The sequence below is a fragment of the Panthera tigris genome, chromosome B4 (assembly GCF_018350195.1).
Source record: "Panthera tigris isolate Pti1 chromosome B4, P.tigris_Pti1_mat1.1, whole genome shotgun sequence".
Taxonomy (NCBI): domain Eukaryota; kingdom Metazoa; phylum Chordata; class Mammalia; order Carnivora; family Felidae; genus Panthera; species Panthera tigris.
Window position 1 is genome coordinate 52,053,141 of NC_056666.1, and position 22,630 is coordinate 52,075,770.

Below are 22,630 nucleotides of genomic sequence, written 5' to 3' on the forward strand. Positions count from 1 at the left end.
TATAGTCAAATATCTGTGTATTTTTAGTATTTTGGATATTGATCAGTATAAATATCAATCAAATTGCTTTTATTTGAATTTCCTGATAGGATTGAATTTCTTTGAATTCAGGATTTTGGTCATGTGCATTTTTTTAAAGTAGAGTTTAATCTACTTCGTGTTTACTTATTTCTTAACTTGGTGTTACCATAAGGAATATAGTCAATATTACTATAATAATATGATATGGTGAGAGAGTAATTTTTGGAATTGTCGAATTACTATGTTGTATACCTGAAACTAAAATAGCACTGGATGTCAACTGTACTTCAATAAAAAAAAAAAAAAAAAGAAAAGAAAAACTCCATCAAGTCAAGCTCAAGTATGACATTTACTCATTGAACTAAAAGACAAGGCAGTGTTCTATAATATGTGTTTCTAAGTTTGATATGGCTTTGCCACCAAAAATTCCTAATTCATTCCCAAATTCATGCCTGAAATTTCACTGTCATTTTTTACCTGGGACTCCGCATCCCGTTGCTATTTCTTTGGCTTCTGAGAAGGTTGTTAATTTCTGTGGCTCAGTCACGCTAATGGAAAAGTCTGGGTAATGTGAAGTTATATAAAGGGTAAGTTTAAAATGAATGCTATTTCATTTATGACTTGTTTTTTAATTCATAGTCTGCCTGACGTGTGGGTGAATGAAAGTGAACGACATCAATTAAAAACTAAAGTAGTTCATTTATCAAAGCTACCCAAAGATACTGCCTTGCTTTTGGATCCAAACATATACAGGTAATCTAATTCTTGATTAGATGTTTTAATTTTTGAATCATAATCTTAAATTTCCCTAAACTTTTTGGATATAAGGTTAGGACTTAATTTTAAGTACTGAATTTCAGTACCAAGCATAGCTTGCTTTCTGGAGCTTTGTATATGGAAATTACATCACAAAAGCTTATAAATTGTAGAATCCAGAAAGATAATTATTTTGGTAAAGTTTATATGCCAACTTAATTCCAGATTTATCTTACATAGCTTAGATTCTAATGTACATACTATTTTGAAAATAAGTGTCTTTTGTTTACATACGTAATTCTTTTTACAATACCAGACTTTTATGGATCTGGGATTATACCACAAATGCCCTAAAATACCATAAATGATGAATTTTTTAAACTTCTACTCTACCCAAGCCTTTAGAACAGTTTAAATATTGTTGTGTTTGTTTTTAAGAGGAAGCTCAGTGTTCACATTGCTAATAATTTTCTGATCTGACCTTTGTTTTAGTGTGCTGTGCTTATGAAGGTATAGGGGGGGAAGGAGAAGAGACCAACATTTCTGACTATGTGCTGAGTCACTTTGCTAGGTGCTTTACATACACTTCATCCTCACAGCAGCCTGTGAAGTAGGTGTTACTATCTCTGTTTTACAGATTGGAAAACTGAGGCAAGAGTTTAAATAGCTTGCCTAAGGTTACACAGATAGGGTATGACTGAACTCCACACTGCCTCCATCCAAATGATGTATACTAGGGTGATTCAGAAAGTGGGGAAAATGCTTAAAAGGCACTCTTTATGAGCAGATTTTTATGTTTTAAAAATCAGTTTCAACTTGATATGTATTTTGCATAGGAATAGGTTGAATAAGAATAAGATAGCATATAATAATTGATAATCCCAAGTATGAATTTTAGCTGTCATAAAGAGACTCTGTCCCTATGTCAAATCCTGTAGCAGTTAAACATTCTGAAGGTTCTGTTTATTCTATGACTCAACTTCCTGGAATGTAATTCAGTTTAATAGGATTTCTATAATTTAAGATCTCTTCTGAGGGAAATTCTCACATAGTGAATGGGACTTGCCTTGTGGAAACCCCAAGATTCTTAAGTTTTCCCTATTCCCCCCAAATTATTATTTTTTAAGTTTATTTATTTTGATTGGAGGGGGAGGGCAGAGAGAGGAAGAGAGAATCCCAAGCAGGCTCTGCATTGTCACCATAGAACCCAACTTGGAGTCGATCCAACGACTGTGAGATCATGACCTGAGCTGAAATGAAAAGTTTGATGCTTCCGACTGAGCTACCCAGGCACTCCAACCCCGCAAATTGTTTTAAAGATCTTCTAGTGCAGATGCTAATAATAAGTACAATAAAAACTTGTTTTCTGTGTGATGGAACTGTGTTATTGAGAAATTAACTAGCATAAAAAACGGTGAAATTACCTTAGAGGAGAGATTGAGGGAAATCCACTATCAGAAATACGGGCAAGTCATGATTTACCTTTTTCTTTTTGAGAAAAATAATTGAATATTCTTTATTTACTGGTACTTAATTTAGGGTTTATTTCTGCTTACTCTTTGAAGGGAGTAATTAAAATTAGCATTTTAAAAGAGTGATATTTGGGGAGAGCCACCCTGCTATTAGAACTGGTTGTAAACATCCCTTAGGCAGAGAGTTGACAAAGGGGCATGAATCTTAATTATAAGATTCAGACTAACTTTTGTGTTTCTGCCCTGCATTCTACTTCTCCCTCTCTGAGGCTCTTCCTTTTTCACAGACAGCTTATTTTTGCTATTTTGTGTATATAGGAAGCAATTTAGATATTAGCGAAAGTAACTTAAAAAAAAAAAAACCATTTGGGTGCAGAACTATTGTCCAAAAGAGCATAGGAATTGCATTGTATGTTCTGAAAAGTGTTAAGTCTGCAATTCTAAATTGATGTCACTCTTGGGTAATGAAGGTGTTCTTAAGACATATTAAATGCATCTGTAGAGTTAATTTTCTTTAACTGTATTACTGCCCCCTGCCCCGGTCTTAACATTTAATTCTGACTCTAAATTTTCATGATTCTGCTATTCCGGAATTAGAATGGAGTCTTTCCTAAAGTGGTACAGATTAATAGAACTGGCTACATTTGCTGTGGTGTAACATGTGAGTGAGGTCTGGATTTTGATTTGGAGAACTTGTGAAATTAAGTAAAAAGAATAAAGTGATTATTCAAACTTGTTTTAGGAGAAATATTTTGTGGCTTATACACATCTCAAAATGAAAGCATGACAAACCTAAAAATATATTAACTTCAAAATGAAACTAAAAAGAACATATTTATTCAAGGTTTAAACATCAGTTTTAAAGTCCTAGTTGGCTAACATGCATGTGTTAGGCATGATATTCTTTTTTAGAATCACATTAGCCTACATAAAAAGGATTTATTAAAAAGCTATATTATATAACTGAAATTTGCATCCATTAATGTATGAATGCTTTGGAAATAAATTTTAATGATCAGTGATTATCACACTGCCTATATCTTATTAATGTTTTTAATGTCTCTTTTGAAATACTTAATGTGTTTTTGATTCAGTCCAATAAAAGAATATTCCTTTTTCTCTCTTTCTAGAACAATGCCGCAGAAGAGGTTGAAGAGGTAAAAAATAAATAAATACATAAAAAGCAAACAAGCGGGGACACCTGCAGTCTTAGTCACTGACAATGGGTTTAGTAAAAGTTGCACATTAGAGTCATAACCCCCTTCCTTTTTTTTTTTCTTAAATCCGGTATTTAGAATAATATTTATGCTTAGTGTAAACATTCTGTGAATGAAGTAGGCTCTTCTGTGGAATATATTAATATATTACTGTATATCCACATTTTCATGGAATGGTACTGTGGGAGACTGAGCAAACACTCTTCTGGCAACTTAGTGGAACAGCTTCTTAAAGGCTTTGCATGCTTGCTGCTTTAAGCTGCTTTTTTTTCCCCCTTTAGCAATTACAGTAGTTTATATTGGAAAGAAAAACAATTACAACATGTGCCCTTAAAATACCAAAAGCACTGTAAGGATATTTGTCTTGACAGTGTCTGTTGAGTTGAAGTCATATTAGGAAATATTTAGACAATGAAAATTATCAAGAGATAATTATGATAAATAGATGTGATTGGTTGCCATTTGTGTTCTTTTGCAGAACTCTGATAAGAAAAGTGTTCAATTTGTATTTAAGCAAACAGTGAACGACATTTGCAATCAACTAAAAATTCGTCTATCGAATTAGGGCTGAAAATTTCTGTTAAAGAGTGTTGCAGTATGTCTGGTGGCTCCCTTTTCAGGACTAGGGTTTTCTCATGGAGTACAGTATGTTAATATTTACCTATATAACTAATCTGTTAACGGTTTTTGAAAAACCTCTATTTCAAATTATTTGAATAATCCTCATATTTTCATTTTAACCTATATAAGCCTCTAATTTTTTTCTGAGGAAAGCATTTGGTTTATGAGCTGTTTTATCTTAACATAAGAAAAATTGTATTTTTTTTTTTTTTTTTAAGTATCTTCAAACTGAATCCTTTATGCACCAAAGTTGGTTTTGAAAAGGAAAATAAAATCACTTTCTTGCTTGGTAAGCAAGAAGCCATATGGATTTTTTTTAACTTACAGAAATGGAAATATGTGTAACTTGTTAGTATTGTATCAAACAAATGTTGCATAGAGATAATAGAACATTGCTTGTAAATAATTCAGCAGATTTGTAATATATTTTTATATTATGAAATGTACTGTAGATGTTTTTCTAGAGGCATGAAAGTTAAATGTATATATTATGGGTAGAAATAATATTGAAGGATATTGTAATTCACTAGTGCTGCCAGAGGAATTGTTAATAAAGCACCTTCTTTAACAATAAATGTCTTTGCAGACTTAAGGGACTATGTACTACTGTTAATATCTATAAGAACAAAACACATTGAACATCCTTCCAGAAAGTCTTTGAGGGAGGACCTATACCCATAATAGAATTATGGCACTCATTTCTGACAGTGACCGTGAAATCAATTATTTCCTTACTGTTGGAAGGACATATTGTAAAGTATATGTGGTTATATGCAGTCAAACTGCAGAAAAATACTCCTGATTGAGGAGTTTTCACTTTACTACAGTGATATAAAAACCAGCAGTTTTTACACTAAATTTTTTAAAGAAAAGAATAGACAAAAATATAGAATTAAGCCTTTGGTTCCAAAATGGGAAAGGTTCCATGATACATAAATCATTTCTCATTTACTTTAAAAAAATTTTTAAAATAATAAAAATTATGGGAGACTTTATTCGTTAACAGTGGGGTAAAGAGCTATCTATATACATGAAATGAGTCATATAAAATTAAATGAAGTGCAAATAAAAGCACTGCTACTATAAGACATTCTGGAATGGTTGTTTAATAAGGGTATTATCCATTTGATCTGTAGCAAATGTGATTTATTTTTTAAAAAGAAAAGGAAAGCAGTGTGTTTTACTTTTTTTGTTTTCTTTTGCTTAAGCACTTCATCAATTGCTTTATTCTGTATCTACGAAGTAATCTGCGATCTCCTTTGTTCTTTTAAAATTTTGATTTGTTATAAAATTGCCAAATAGAAGTGTTTCAGATATATAGTTTGTACCTGTATTTTTTATTTTATTGCCTCATGTTCTTGTAAGTCATTCTTAATTGACCGATGATTGTAGACCTTGCCTGAGTATTTTTTCTAATAAAACAAAGCAAATCACATTTAGCTTCAAAATTGTAACAATTCAATTGAATTTTAAAACGACATCTGAAATATACATCTCATTTTCTTTAGGGGCACAGCAAATAAATTAATTTTTTCGTGTAGAAATATTTAGATGTCAAAACCTAATTTCATGGTTATTGATTAGCTAGCCTCTGAGTACTGAATCTCTCATGGTACTTTGCTGCTTATCTGACTTTGGTCTGATACTATATTAACACACCAAAAAGAATATGGAATTGAAATGAAATAGTTTTGTAACTTGTATATATACACACATACAATTAAGATTGGGAAATAAGTGTGAAATTTTTAATTTATAATAGTTCATTTAGTGATGTTTACTCTTTTATATTGTTCCTCCTGACCCCCATATGTGACATATTTGTAATATGGCACCTGAAATAATCTCTTACTCAAAATCCATTGTCTAGTTCAGCAGCAGACAAACTGCAGCCCACAGGTATATCCATTCAGGAGAAAGTATGACTGCTTTCTCCCTGTAGTAGCAGAGTTGGGTAGTGAGAACTTAGGGCCTGCAAACCTAAAATATTTACTCTCTGACCTTTTAAGGAAAAATTTGCCAGTTCCTGGTATAGTTGATAAAATTTTTGGAAAAATAAACCTAAACCACACAACTTAATCTACATTTTGATTTGATAATGTTAATTTTGGTAATACACCAGTACATTAAGTTCAGTGAAAGTTGTTTATACTTTTCAGTAAATATTGCCATATTAGGTATCTGCAACAAATGGTGTTTTTAAAAAAAATTTTTACATTGAATTTCTCAATTTCACCATTTGTGTTTTTGTATCTTTAGGACTAAATGAGATTTTGTAAGTCAAGTTTATGTTTAAACCATAAGGCACATTTGCTCTATATAAAAGAATTTTGGAAGTGGAAAATATTGTAAAATTTAAAGTTGTTTATTTTTCTAATAAACTTTTTCATATATAAATCTTCCCTAAAGTGGACACATGACTTCTGAATTTCAGATGAAAGGAAATTAAGATGGACAATAATTAACTCTCAATGCGTATTTTAAGATTTGTTTAACTCTGATTGAAAGCATTGATAATCATGTCAGTAAATCTTTGACTGTAAAACTTTTTTTCCCTTTCACACCTTAATAAAATGTTTTAAATATGCAAGTACTCTTAAAAGGATAGAATTTGCCACAATTACTTAAAACATCTTTTATTGTTTGCTATTTGAATTCTTGTTTTAATAATATATGATCAACAGAAGTGTTAGATACTCGGATAAAATTTTAAATGGAAAAATATGGTTGGAGTCTGTAAAATAGTTGGGTGCTTTCTGTATAAACTTTTGTTGTTGTTGTTAAGCCTTTAATACCACTGCATAGTTCTCTAAAAGGCAGACACAAATTCTTGGTTTAGGTAGATTCTCAGTATGAAAAACTGATATTTATCTGTAAAGAAGGCCTAGGGTTGTAGACCTACAAAGAGATGCTAATATACATACATAGTCTTTTTTAGAAAAGTAGTTAAGTCATATATGTTATTTGAATTTTTTTTTTTTTTAAGATTTTGTTTTTAAGTAATGCCCAATGTGGGGCTCGAACTCACAACCCCAAGATCAAGAGTTGCATGCTCCCCCGACTTAGCCAGCCAGGCACCCTGAATGTTGTGGGTTTTTGAGAGAGGAAACAGTACATTTTGAAAATTAAAAATATTTTTCTAGACAATTAGAGACTATTTCTTAAAAGGATAAAATTTGTTAGAAAAATTTTTTTTTAATTTTTTTTTTAAACGTTTTATTTATTTTTGAGACAGAGAGAGACAGAGCATGAACAGGGAGGGTCAGAGAGAGGGAGACACAGAGTCCGAAACAGGCTCCAGGCTCTGAGCTGTCAGCACAGAGCCCGACGCGGGGCTCGAACTCACGGACCGTGAGATCATGACCTGAGCCGAAGTCGGCTGCTTAACCGACTGAGCCACCCAGGCGCCCCTGTTAGAAAATTTCTTACATGTTTTTCTTTTTTAATTCTTAAAGAATCTGTGACCTGGTAGAAGGTTATATAATTCTAACATTATAGCTTTAATATAAATAAGAGCCTGCAGAATTCTTTTTTCTTTTTAGGTTAGAGTATTTTGTCATTTCCAATGGTTATGAGCCTCAGAGCCTTAAAAATGTAATGAAATGCTGTATTCTTATTTTTAATTAAAAAAATTTGTTTAAATATTTACATACTCCAATCAGATTTTTCTGAATCAGTTTTGCATGGTACATAACACATAGTTCTATTACTCTGAACATAAGGAGTTGTTAGTGGTTAGGGCAGGAATTGCAACCCACATTTTTTTCTACATCAGTATTCTTTTCACTATACCACACTGCTTTTCACAATGTGAGAGAGGAAATAAATGTACAATTGCAATACCACTATAAAGTTGTTTCCAGTGTTTCTGCCACAGCCAGTCCCTAGCATGATACATGGCACAAAATAGTCTGTAAAGGATTTGTTGAAAGAGTATTATAGGTGAGTACTTGTTATAGTAACATATTTTGAAGAAATCTGTCCATAAAACACTAGTAGGGTTGAAGCAGTCAGCTTAAACCATACTATGATAATGTTATGTACTTTTATTTATAAACCTATAAAGGGAATTGTAGTTTGCCTAAGCATTCTCAGTGTAAAGGATTACTGATGCTGTATTTTTATATATTCAGTTGTAACCATTTTTGGTTTATTTAATTTTGTGAAAAAGGTGCTTAATTTAGTTTTTGGTAAAGCTCCATTTTTTTTATTACAATAAGACCTCAATTATATTTATGATATGAGTAATATGTTTAAGTAATAGTATTTTGAAGGAGTTATCCAGCATTTGATTTCTTTATTTAAATGTGTTGTTGTCCCAGAGCATTGTCCCCACTCAAGGACCTTTTTCTCTTTGATATTTATATGCTTCTGCTAAAGAAAAATCTTAATGAATTTATGTGTCTTACAAATCTTATGAATTTATTAAGAAATTGCCAAGGATTTATATGTTTATTACAACCATTTCATGAATCTATGCCTAATAGCTCTTATATTAAGTTTACATTTGGGGTCTTTTTCCTTTTAGAAAAGCAGAAATAATTTTCTGGAGAATATGTAGCAAAGGAATATAATAGATTGTAAAACATGAGCATATTTACTCTTAATAGCTGGGCCCAGTGTGGATAGTTTTATATAAATGTCATTGAGTGTTGCAGAAGAGTGGGTCAGGAGATTCCCAGGTATGTCTTCTTGAATTTCAGAGATTAAGAAAGCCTAATTGGTTATCTTATTACCTAAATATCTTTTTAATACCTGCATAATGCCCCTAAAAGATTGTAGTAAATGTCATTCTTTATAGAAGGTAAGAAAGCTTAGTTAAGTTTCTGTGAATCTCTTTCACTGTATGTTCTTCCCTAAATCAACCAAAATGTCTAATTTTCTTTTTAAATGTAATTCAGAACAGTTGGCAGTTCATTCAGAATTTTTCTTTAACATTGATAGTCATTAAAAATATATCTTAGTTTCTTTGTTATTAAATTATGTTTGCAAAAATGAAGAAATTAACAGTATGAGAAATAGGGATAAAAGTGAAAGTCATTACCTTCAACTGAGCACGCTTTTCCTGGTCTCCAGATAAGTATTTTGATGATTCCTTCCCAATCTTTGTGTTTGCTTCTTAAATTGTTATACACTCAGTTCTAGGATTTGGCTTTTACTCAAGACATCTGTATAGATCTCATTCTTTTTTTATGGCCAGGTGTGATACACCTTAAATTATTTAGCCATTTCTTATTGGTTGACATTAAGATTGCTTACAAATTTATTGTCATGTAATTAATACAGCAGCATTCTTGAAAATATAGTTGAAAAGATTTCTATAGTGTCATTTCCTGGAAAGGGAGTATTAGCTTACTTAAAAGAGTTGTGAGTTGTGTCTATTTTAAGTTTGTTATTACTGAAATGTTTTTCTGAAAGGGTGGTGCCAACATAAACTGGATGTCAGTGCTTTTTTCCCTGCCCTGTACCAATACTTGAATATTACCAACCTTTAACTTTAGTCATTCTAAGGTGGAAAAGTGAGTTAAGAGAATCGCTTGTGTTTGATTCTCATTTCAGCTGAAAACTGTGGTTTGGGGGAAGTTGAACCCTCTATGCCGGTTTTTTTTTCATTTATAAAATGGCATGCTATTATTACCTGAGAGGATTTGTATAGTCCTTGTTTTGATGAGCATGGTTTGATGGGTACAGTCTTAACCTGTTTATCTTATCCTTTCAAACCCACTTGAGATGTAAGGTCTTGTCTTGTCATTGGAAGAAATCTATGTAGGTTCCTTCATCTTTCTGATTATTCTTGGGGAATAAAAAACTCCCCAGTCATGGGTGATCACACAAATAATCTTAACTAACTTCAGTAAGTATTTTATTTGTCAGTCAATTTTAATTGTACAGTTAGGTGAGTTTTGACAGATGCACCTAACTTTGAAATCAACAGTTAAGACAGAACATTTCCATCACTTCCGTAAGTTTCCTCATGCTTGTTTGTATTCTGTCCTTCTCTTACAGCCCAGCCCAGGCAACTACTGAGCTCTAGTCTCCATGTAGATTGGTTTGCATTTTCTAAAATTTAAATAAACAGAATCATACAGTATGTACTCGATTGTGTTTGGCTTTCACTCAGCATAATGATCTTGAAATAGATCAATAAATACTGTAAGTATTTACATTTTCTGCTGATCTAGTGATACTGAACATTTTTTGTTATCTTCTGTTCATATTTTAGGTAGTGGGGGCACAAAATTTCTGAACTCTTCTGACTTCAGATTATTATTTCCGATCATTATTTCAGATTTACTATAAGTACAAAAAGACTTCTGGGATGTGATTAGGCAATGTTGAAGAATGAATTGTCCATTTAATCATAATTTATGTCAGTTTTTAGGTTACTTGTGTGGCTTCAGATGGAAGTCTAAGGATTTATACTGGAGATTTTAGAGCAAGTATTTCTAGCAAAGAAATTTGTTGCTGTTGTACTAGGGAATGTCATGAAGTTAACTGTTAGCCTTCAAATTTAATAAAAGATTAATGGAACGCAAACTCTTGGGGCATTTGCAATGTGCAAGGCGCTGCTCTGGATGCTACGGGTTCAAGCAGTGAACAAAATAAAATATTCTTGATCTCATGGAACTTATAAGTGTGGGGATGGGAGATGACAGGCAATATGCAGATGAGTAATACATATAGAGGGGGAGAGGTGGTGGAAATTCTGTGAAGGAAAACAAAGTGGAGGGAGGGATAGAGAATTTGTGATGCGATTTAAGTAGGGTAGTTGGTAAAACCTTATTGATCGGTGACATTTGAGCAAAGCCCTGAGAGGCTGAGTGGGAAGTCATGAGGTATCTGAGGGATTAGCATTCCTGGCAGAGAGAACAGCAAGTGTAAAAACCCTTGAGGCAAGATCATTTATTTAAATACACATGAGTTTCTTACGTTGTCCTACTAGGATTCCAGGTACTGGTGATGCTGCATTCAACAAAACATTAAAAATTCCAGCTGCTTGGAGCTTACATTACATCATGCATGGTGTGTTGTAGGGCTGGGGTTGTTGTGAAAGGACTTTATCTTTGAGCAGATGGGGAGCCATTGGAGGAATTTGAGAAAAGGATCTGGATTATGTTTTTCAAGAGTCACCCAGACTGAAGAATTGACTATAAGGGAGCAAAGGCAGAAGCTGGAAGACCATTTTCTTTCTTTCTTTTTTTTTTTTTTTTTTTTTTTTAAGTTTTATTTAGGTAATTTCTACACCCAACATGGGGCTCAAACTCATGAGATCAAGAGTACATGCTTCTCAACTGAGCCAGCCAGGCACCCCTTGGAAAAGCATTTAAAAACTGAATGCTTATTCAGGAATTCAACCTAAGACCTAGTAGAGACAGATACTATTTGATATGCTTATCAGCTGCCAAATGGTGGTAAAGAATGATCAATGGTTCTAGTTACTTGTGATAAAAAATTTAGGTACACTAAGACAACTGCTTATCCCTTACAGCCTGTGTACCAAACACCAATTTAAATGAGTCACTTCTTTTTTAACCAGTGTGACATTTTATTTTTTATTTTATGTTTCAGCCAGAAATTTTTTTAATTGAAATCTAGTTGCTAGACAATGTTACATTCGTGTCAGGCGTACAATATAGTTATTCAACAGTTCCGTACATTACATAATACTATATTCTCTACATTGTACTTGTCATCCACATGACTTTATAACTGGAAGTTTATATCTCTTAATCCCCTTCACCTGCTTCTCCCACCACCCCACATCAGTTTCTGCTCTTTATTTATGAGTCTTTTGAAAAAAATTATTACTCATTTGTTTAGATTCCATGTATAAGTAAAGTCATATAATATTTGCCTTTCTCTGACTTATTTCACTTAGCAAAATACCCTCTAGGTCCATCCATATTGTTGCAAAAGGCAAGATCTTTTTTCTTATTGCTGATTGGTATTTCATTATTTTTACATATACATAATATATATGTGTGTGTGTGTGTACAATATACAGTTATATACATATTACAATACAATACATATGCATATTAATACATAATATATTAGTACATACATAATATACATTACAATATATACATATTACAATACATATGTATATATATTGTATATTTTACACACACACACATATACCATACTTTATTAATGGACACTTGGGCTGCTTTCATATCTTGGCTATTGTAAATAATTATGCAATAAACATAAGGATGCATATATCTTTTTGAATTACAGGTTTTGTGTTTCTTTAAACACCTAGCAGTGGAATTACTAGGTCATATGGTATTTCTATTTTTAATTGTTTGAGGAATCTTCATACTGTTTTCCACATTGGTTGCACCAATTTGCTTTCCCACCAACAGTGAACAGAAGTTCCCTTTTCTCCACATCCTTACCAACACCTTTTATTTCTTGTGTTTTTGATACTAGCCAGTGTGACTCAAGTGAGGTGATACCTCACTATACCTCACTATAGGTTTTTCTGTTGTTTTGTTTTGTTTTTTATTTTAGAGGGAGTGTAAGTGGGAGAGAGGGGCAGAGGGAGAAGGAATCTTAAGCAGGCTCCATGTAGGGTTTGATCCCACAACATGATTGCAATCATGACCTGAGCCAAGAGCAAGAGTTGGATGCTCAACCAACTGAGCCATCCAGGTGCCTCTTCATTGTGGTTATGATTTGCACTTTCCTGATGATTAGTGAAAATTGAGCATCTTTTTATGTGTCTGTTAATCACTGTCTTCTTCGGAAAAATTTCCATCAGGTCATCTGCCATCTTTTAATTGGATGATTATATTTTTTTGGTGTTGAGTTGTACGAGTTCTATATATATTGTGAATTTAACCCCTTAATTGGATATATCATTTGCAGTTAAGTGAGTCATGTTACATATTTTTCCTTAATAATGTGGGTTAAGTAGGCATTAACATTATCGCTTGGAATAATAGGAATAGTGAACACCAAGTACCAGACTCTGTTCTTAGTACATTAACTCATTTAATCCTTACAATAACAAGTTGATATTACTCCATTTTATGGTGGAGGAAGCAGCTGCAGAGAGGGTGAATGATGTTTCCAAGATCATGTAAATAACAAGTATTTGGAGAAATTTCTTACAGAATTTGTGAGTGATATCCCAGAGAAAGCAACTTTGAAACTGGACATAGAAGGGGCATCTGGGTGGCTCAGTCGGTTAAGTGACCGACTCAGCTTGGGTCTTGGTCTCAGGGTTATGAGTTTAAGCCCCACAATGGGCTCCATGCTGGGCGTGAAACCTACTTAAAAAAATAAAAATAAAAATAAACTGGATGTAGGACATGGTGAAATTTGCCGGAGGAAATGGCATGTTCAAAGAAGACAAAAAGTTTAGTACAATTGTATAAATATTTAGTACCCAACACAAACTTACTACTTTGAACAAAAATGAATGCGTTCTCTTTATGCTTTGCAGACTTGGGAGTAGGGAGAAGTATGTGTAACAATTTCTGTCCAGTGTGAAGTGTCATGTTGGAGCTCTGTCTGGAGCATGGTGGAAGCACAGAGAGCATTTGGCTAGTCCCAGAGGATCAGTGTGGGCTCCCCTCAGAGGAGAACCCACAGTTACCTTTTAAAGATTATGACCAACTTAGTGCTGGAGAATGGAGGGGGACATGGGGTGGTTTAAGATAGGATCTCCATGTGCCGCAGCAAGGAACAGCCTGGTGTTTAGGTGGAGGGGTTGCCTAATGGGTGTGTGGGAAGTCTGCAGAAGTAGGGAGGGTCCCCTGCTGAGGGTCTCATCTCCATTTGTCACAGTTTGCACTTTACGTAAAAAATTAGTGTAAGTAATTTAAGGTTGCAAGAAGGGAAATGATGGTCAGATTTGTTTGGGCCACCCTGTCTAGTAGTAGATGCAAAGCTGGGCCTGGTGAAGAGGCAATGGAAATACCAGTCCAAAGGCTGCTGCTCTGTCTTGCTTTCCACATAGCAGAAAATAAGGAGTAAATCAGGAAGCCTGGGTGGCTTAGTCAGTTGAGTGTCTGACTTTTGATTTTGGCTCAGGGTATGATCTCATGGTTCGTGGGATCAAGGCCCACGTTGGGCTCTGTGCTGACAGCACGGATCCTGCTTGGGATTCTCTCTCTCTGCCCCTCCAATGCTCATTCTCTTTCTCTCAAAATCGATAAACATTAAAAAAAAAAAAAAAAGTAAATCATAATTTTCAAAGTTTAAATTTTACTGAAGAGTAAGTTCCCAAGATTTTAAAATAATAGAATTCATTACTGGGAAAGTTAAGATCAGGTGTCTTGTTTTGTTTTGTTTTGTTTTGTTTTGTTTTAAATGTTTATTTTGGAGAGAGAGAGGGCAAGAGGAGGAGGGGCAGAGAGAGAGGGGAACAGAGGATCCGAAGCAGGCTCTGCCCTGATAGCAAAGAGCCCAATGTGGGGCTTGAACTCATGAACCATGAGATCATGACCTGAGCTGAAGTCTGATGTTTAACTGAGTAAGCCCATTAGCACCCCTAATATCAGGTTTTAATCAAATATACTATCAAATTCAGACTTGCTTTGGAGTGAGGTAAGGGGCTAGAATGAGTGTCCTTTTTAGCTCCGTGATGCTTTGATTGTACCATTACAGGTTTTCTTTTAAAATGGGATGTAAAAAAGTAATGGCCTAATACAGAACAATGCGTTGCTCCTTTTATCTTTGTGAGAGGTAAAACATCAGAAATGTCCTTAAAGCACTTAAAAGTGGGTCTTGCCTTTATGGTATGTTATATTCAATCTGGCAGACAAGTCCTACCTAGATGCATTTCCAAATAGGGAAAAATACAGCCTTGTTACCATAGGACTGAACCAAAAATTATTTGTTTTTTGCCTTCAGCATTATGACTTATTCTGGCAAACCACTTAGGAACTTAGCAACATATTTCCTGAAGTAGAGAACAATATTTAGTATGGAGAAGATAGTTGATAGTTATCGTTTGTAAGGAAATTTGAACACAAGACAAATTCAAAGCAAATTTAGCTAATATCAGTTGAAATTTTATCTTCTTTGCTAGGAAAAAAAAGAGCAAAAGAAAATACAGAAGTGATTTATAGTAAGCAACAAAGAGTATGTAGCAGGCATTTCCTGTGGCTGTTAATATGGGCCACTGGGTCTGCCTAGATGCCATATTATGGAGATTGGAAGTTGAGATATTTTGTTAGTTTATTTTTGAGAGAGCAAGTGTACATGCACAAGTGGGGGAAGGGGCAGAGAGAGGGAGAGAGAGGATCCCCTGTCAGCTGTCAGTGCAGGGCAAACCATGAGATCATGACTTGACCCAAAATCAAGAATTGAATACTTAACTGAGCCATCCAGGCTCCCTGGAGGTTGAGATACTTTTAAAATGCCCTTCTAGGATCATTTCCTCCATCCCTTAGAGAATATAGAAAACTATTGGTTTGTTTTCCTTTTTAGTTCGAAATTACTTGAAAAAACTGAGTGGGGTGAGGGGGGGGGGTGCGGCGCCTGAGTAGCTTAGTCGGTTAAGTATCTGACTCTTGATTTCAGGTCAGGTTATGATCTCACGGTTCAAAGGATTGAGACCCCGCATCAGGCTCTGTGATAAAAGCACAGGGCCTGCTTGGGATTCTCCCTCTCCCTTTCCCTCTGCCTCTGCCTCTCCCTCTCTTTCTCTCCACCTCTTCCTCTCCATGCCCACCCCCCCAAATAAATAAACATTAAAACAATTTGAAATTACTTAAAATAACGTGTTTTTGTTTTTGTTTTTGTTTTTGTTTTTTAACATTATTGAGAGAGAGAGCATGGGAGGGGCAGAGAGAGGAGGAGACACAGAATCCAAAGCAGGCTCCAGGCTCTGAGCTGTCAGCACAGAGCCCAACGCAGGGCTGGAACTGACAAACCACGAGATCATGACCTGAGTTGAAGTTGGATGCTCAACCAACTGAGCCACCCAGGTGCCCCTGAAGTTACTTTTAATTTGCAACATGTAACAAAGTAAATATGGCAAAAAAAAAAAAAAAAAAAGTGAATATTTCATCCTCTCTTATTTCTTCTCTATTGCTCTTCCTTTATACAGATCTGAGCTTCTGACCTATATCATTTCCTTCTCTCTGAAGAACTTAAAAAAAAAATTTTTTTTTTTTAACTTTCATTCATTTTTGAGAAACAGAGCATGAGCAGGGGAGAGGCAGGGAGAGAGGGAGATACAGAATCTGAAGCAGGCTCCGGGCTCTGAGCTGTCAGCACAGAGCCTGATGCAGGGCTCGAACTTGTGAACAGTGAGATCATGACCTGAGCCTAAGTGAGAGGCTTAACCAACTGAGCCACCCAGGTGCCCCTGAAGAACTTAAAAAATATATTTTATTTATTATTGATTTTTTAAGTAGGCTCTATGCCTGACATGGGGCTTAAATTTATAACCCCGAGATCAAGAGTCACATGCTGTACCAACTGAGCCAGCCAGGAACCCCCTGAAGAACATCTTTTAATATTTCTTGCAAGGCAGGTTACTGGTAACAAATTCCCTCAATTTTTGTTTGCCTGAGAAAGCATTTCTCCTTTACTTTTTTTTTAAATTGAAGTGTAGTTGACATAGTAGTATCAGGTATGCAACATAGTGCTTCTATACACACACACACACACACATGCACATTATGAAATGATCACCATGACAAATCTAGCCACCATATGTCACCACACAAAATTGTTATCATATTGTTAACTATATTGTCTCTGCTGTGCATTTTATAACTGGAAGTATGTTTTTAATCCCTTCCCTCTATTTCACCCATCCTCCCACCTCCCCTCCCCTCTGGCAACCGGATTGTTCTCTGTATCTGAGTCTGTTTCTGTTTTGTTCATTTATTTTGTTTTTTAGACTCCACATATAAATGAAATCATATGGTGTTTGTGTCTCTCCTTCACTTTTGAAGGATAATTTCACAGGATACCGAATTCTAGCTTTTTTTTTCTTTCAGTACTTTATTATTATCTTTTTCCCTCAACACTTTAAATATTGCATTCCACTTTCCTTAACTGCATAGTTTCTGAGGTGTTGTCTGATATTGTTCTTATTTTTGCTCCTCTGTAGAGAAGATATTTTTTGCCTCTGACTTCTTCCAAGATTTTTCCCTTATCTTTGATTTTCTGCAGTTTGAATATGATATGCCTAGTAGTAAATTTTTTTGTTGTTTGTTTTTATTTTTATCCTGCTTATTCTTTGAGCTTCCTGTATCTGTGGTTTGCTGTCTGACATTAATGTTAGGAAATTCTCAGTCTCCTTTGCTTCACATATTTCTTCTGTTTATTTCTCTCTCTTTTTGTATTCCCATTACATGTATGTTGTGCCTTTGTAGTGGTCCCACGGTCCTTGGACATTTTGTTCCTTCTTTTGTTTGTTTGTTTGCTTTGCTTTTCAGTTTTGGAAGTTTTTTTTTTTAATGTTTATTTATTTATTTTGACAGAGAGAGAGAGAGAGAGAGAGAGTGGGGGGGGGGGAAGGGCAGAGAGAGAATCCCAAGCAGGCCCTTTGCTGTCAGTGCAGAGCCTGACAAGGGGCTCAATCTCATGAAGTGTGAAACTATGATTTGAGCCAAAATCAAGAGTCAGATGCTTAACCAATTGAGCCACCCAAGCATCCTAGTTCTGGAAATTTCTATTGATATACCCCAAGGTCACAGATGCTTTCCTCAACTGTATCCAGTCATTTACAGTGTTTTTGATTTCTAGCATTTTTTTTAAATTTTTTTTTTTAATGTTTTATTTATTTTTGAGACAGGGAGAGACAGAGCATGAACAGGGGAGGGTCAGAGAGAGGGAGACACAATCCGAAACAGGCTCCAGGCTCTGAGCTGTCAGCACAGAGCCCGACATGGGGCTCGAACTCACGGACCGAGAGATCATGACCTGAGCCGAAGTTGGACGCTTAACTGACTGAGCCACCCAGGCGCCCCTCTAGCATTTTTTTTTGATTCTGTTAATTTCCATCTCTCTGCTTCCATTACTCTGTTCTTAAAGGTTGTCTACTTTTTTCATTAGCATATTAATCCTCTCTTACCATATTAAGTTTTAAAATTTCTCAGTCTAATAATTCCAACATGCCTGCTGTATCTCAGGGCTTACTCTGTGTCTTTAAAGTGTGCTTTTTGCCCTTTAGGATCCATGTAATTGTTGAAAGCAGGACATGATGTGCCTGGTGCAGCGTGCTGTGGTGAATAGGCCTGGGCAGTGTGGTGATGAGGTATTGGGGGAGGGCAAGTGGTCTATAGTCCCCTGATTAGGTGAGCATGTGCCCTGAGGCTGTGACCTTCACAACTGCTTCCTGTTTCTCCCTCCTCAGGCGGGGCAGCATGGCTGGAGGAGGCTGGAATTGGGTATTGACCTTCTCCCACTGGAAGACTTCTCCCCGGTCAGTTAGGCTCTCATAAAACCTTGTAAATATATTTAGGTTCTGGTAAAATAGTTTCCTATGAGGGCAGGTTTTGTTAAGAACTGATGAATGCTTTGGGCGTATTTCAAAATGTCTACTTTCTCTCTTCTGCCAAAAACAGGAAAGGGCTTTTTCTGTCTTCACTATGAGATTTGTTAGAACTCCTGGAGGTAAAACTTAGAAAATTATAGGAAGCCCTTCCCTATGACTGGGTCCCCTTGGAGTTTTCACCTCTCAAATTTGTCCACATCGAACCTTCTCAATTAGCCAATTACAGGTTAGGTTTTTCTACCCCAGTACTGGTTCCCATGGAGATTTCTGCCGCAGGTAAGTTGTGATTCTCTGTATCCAGCTGTCTCTCTAGTTTTGGGAGCAGGGGTTGGCCATGTGATCTCAATTCTCTAATGGATCTAAGAAGAGTTGTTGATTTACAATTCAGCGTTTTCACTTGTTCCTAGGACAGAGTGATGATGTCTTCCAAATTCCTTCCTTGCCGGACTAGAAACCAGAATTCAAACTGTTAGAAATAAATAGTAATCTGCTATTGATTCATCCATTTCTCTGGCTTCATTACTGACAATGAGAATTAAACATATACAAGGATCAGGGATGTATTTTCAGATGGCCTGTTATATAATTTATATCCTCTTAGATTAAGCATTCTCAGGCAGAATTACAGAATTTTTGTTCCTATGATTTTTAAGTTTGTTTTTCCTCTCCCATCTATTCAAAATAAAGGAACTCAAAGAAAAAAAAGGAATCAGATGAGCAAAAAGGATCAAATGCGGATCAAAAAAATTCATTTGTTCGGTGCCTGCTGAATTCCTGCTATGTGCAGTGTGCTGGGCATACAGGAGTGACTGGAACAAAAGGCCTGCACTGATGGAACTTACATTCCATGGGGAAGCGAGGGATGACCTATAGGAGGTCACTCCTAAGGGCCATAGAGAGGAGTAAAGCAGAGTGAGGAGCTAGAAATGTTGGACGCTATTTTATTGGCACAGTCAGGGAAGTTCTCTTTGTGGTGGTAATGTGAGCAGAGAGGCCTGATCTATGTGGGGCATGTGGGAGAAGCATGTTCTGGGCAGAGGGTGTAAGTACCGAGGCCTGAGGTGGCAGTGGGCTCAGCATGGAAGAAGAAGCTCACCAATGTGGCTGGAGCACAGCGAGTGAGGGGAGACCAGAGGCACATCAAACTTCTTTCAGTAAAAATATTTGGGTGCTTTAAGGTCTCTGTCATAGCTGCTAATCTTTGACATTGTAGCAGGAAAGCAGCCACAGGTGTTACATGGACAAGTGGGTGTGGCTGTGTTCCAGAAAAACCTTTTTTTAAAATTTTTTTAGTGTTTTATTATTGAGAGAGAAAAAGCGAGCAAAAGCAAGCACAAGCAGGGGAGGGGCAGGGAGAGAGGGAGACACAGAATCAGAAGCAGGCTCCAGACTCTGAGATGTCAGCACAGAGCCCAATGCTGGTCTCAAACCCATGATCCATGAGGTCATGACCTGAGCAGAAGTCAGATGCCTAACCCACTGAGCCAGCCAGGTGCCCCTCATAAAAGCCTTTTTTACAAACACAAGCAATGAGCCAGGTTTTGCCTGTTGACCCTAGTTTGCTAACTAGTAATTTAGGGTCTCATAATCTGTTGGAGAACACTCTGGGTTTTATTCTGAATATAACCAGAGTCACTGGAGGGTGTTGAGTAGGTGAATGGGATAGGACTTACCTTAAAAGGATTACTGGTTGCTTTATGGGGAACAGAGTGTATTGTTCACACAAGAGTAGAAGCAGGGAAAGCAATTGAGGGTTTTGTATGAGTCAACTGAGGTATTGGCACTGGCAAGAAGGGGTTTGGCAAGAAGGGGTAGGAGTTGAAGAGAGAGAGAGAGAGAGAGAGAGAGAGAGAGAGAGAGAGAGAGTGTGTGTGTGTGTGTGTGTGTGTGTGTGTGTGTGTGTAGAGGGGTGACTGTAAGGATATTTGAACAACTGAGTAAAAGGTGGAACACCTTACTAGTTTGGGGAAGAATAAGATTTGGTGGAGCAAATGAGTTAGGTTAAATTTGAGATGCCTATTTAGACATCTGAGTGCCAGAAGTGAGTAGGCAACTGGATGTATTCCATTTTCTCCCAGGAAGAGAGACAAAGGTGTGAAAATTATCTGGAAGGGTGAATGGAATAAGGAAATGTAATAGCACTGAGCTAACATGAGGTTTATCCTAACTTATTTTTTTAATTTGAATTTTTAGTTTAGACAGAACACAGGCATGAGTGGGGTGGGGGCAGAGGGAGAGAGAGAGAGAGAGAGAGAGAGAGAGAGAGAGTGTGAATCTTAGGCAGACTCCATGCTCAGCATGGAGCCTAACTTGGGGCTCAGTCCCACGATGCTGGGATACTGACCTGAGCCAAATTCAAGAGTCGGATGCTCAACTGACTGAGCCACCCAGGTTCCCCTGTCATCCTAACTTTAAAGTGAGAGCAGATACCATTACTATGTACATTTTCCCTCAGCCACAGTGAACTATGTGGGTGCAGGTGTGGAGTTAGTGGAAGGTTGGTTTTAACTAAAAGTTGAATTTTACTAGGCAGGTAGAATGGAGGAAGAGATTCCTAGGAAAATATGTGGTCTGTGGAATCCAGTTTGGTTAGGGAATAAAATATCAAGAGATCACAGGTTCTGGTGGGGTTGAAGAACTATTGGACTCATTGTCACTAGAGGAAATGAACTGGAAAGGCAGGAGTTTGGTCTGAGCAGACTGCTTGAAATTAAGACTGCTCATGATACCTTAGTTGCTAAGCTAAATATCCAACAGATCCCGTTGAGAGTGGGTGATTGAGGTGAGAGTGAGGATGTGATCATTGGATGTAAGGAAGTCCAGTAACTGAGAGGCTAGAGTGTGCCATTAATCCTTTATATGCATTTTGGAATCAGAATGATCATAAGAATAGTAGCGGAGATCAAGACTATGCATGGAGGCAAGCGTCACATAAATCATAAGTACTCTAAAATCATTATAACTGACATGCATCATGTTATATTTGTCTCTATTTTAGTCTCTACCATGTTTTATATTTTGGAAGATGTTCAAAAATTGTTATTGAATGAATATAAAAGACTTCCTAAAATTAAACTGCTTTTTCAGAAGCAGTTTTTCACCCTTTATGTGAATACAACATGATGAAAGTAGAAAATAATGGTTCTAGTTGGCATATCTTGCTTAAAGTATGTGCCATTTACTAATTTTTTATATGTAAATCTAAAGGGTATAACGTCTTTCTGTTAATAAGAATTTTGTAATCTGTAATATTGAACAACCAGTGTGTTATAGCTGAAGTATGTTTATAATAAGATATGATCAGGGTTATTTAAAACTCAGTTGGGTCAAATGCAGGAAAATGAATTTATTTCTGATAATGTTTCCAATTTGATCTTTTCTCTTTCAAGGATTTCAGTCTCAGATGCAGGTATTTCTTGTTTCCTTTAAGTAGCTCCTAAGAAGTAATCTGTAAAGGAGATTGATTGATTGATTGATTTATTTATTTATTTATTTATTTATTTATTTATTTATATGTTTATTTTTGAGAGACAGAGACAGAGCGTGAGCAGGGGTGGGGCTGAGAGAGAGGGAGACACAGAATCTGAAGCAGGCTCCAGGCCGTGAGCTGTCAGCACAGAGCCCCACGCGGGCTCGAACTCACAAGTCATGAGATCATGACGTGAGCTGAAGTTGGACGCTTAACTGAGTCGCCCAGGTGTCCCTAAAGGAATATTCTTTAAATCAAGATGCTCACTTTTCATTAAAAATATAGAGGTATCTAGGGGCGCCTGGGTGGCTCAGTCGGTTGAGTGTCCGACTTCAGCTCAGGTCATGATCTCATGGCTTGTGAGTTCGAGCCCCACGTCGGGCTCTGTGCTCATAGCTCAGAGCCTGGAGGCTGCTTTGGACTCTGTGTCTCCCTCTCTCTGCTCCTCCCACACTCACATGCTGTCTCTCTCTCTTTCAAAAATAAATAAAGATTAAAAAAAAAAAAAAAAGAAAATTAGAGATATCTATTTATTCCCATTAAAAAAAAATCAATCCAAGAATAGGACCAGGCATAGAGTGTATATAGAAGTATACTGAGTTGG

General features: G+C 36.1%; 1 protein-coding gene across 4 annotated transcripts in view; it reads left to right on the top strand.

Annotated features, from left to right (window-relative positions):
• Positions 1-22,630, top strand: part of AEBP2 (AE binding protein 2) — a 92,857-nt gene that overhangs the window by 65,067 nt on the left and 5,160 nt on the right. The window contains exons 7-9 of one of the 4 annotated variants that reach the window (XM_042991856.1): positions 661-774; positions 3,380-3,406; positions 10,094-10,178. In XM_042991856.1, coding sequence (XP_042847790.1) covers positions 661-774; positions 3,380-3,406; positions 10,094-10,121 — 169 coding nt within the window. In that variant the 3' untranslated portion in view covers positions 10,122-10,178. The other 3 variants (XM_007072870.2, XM_042991855.1, XM_042991857.1) reach the window with 3 other exon arrangements.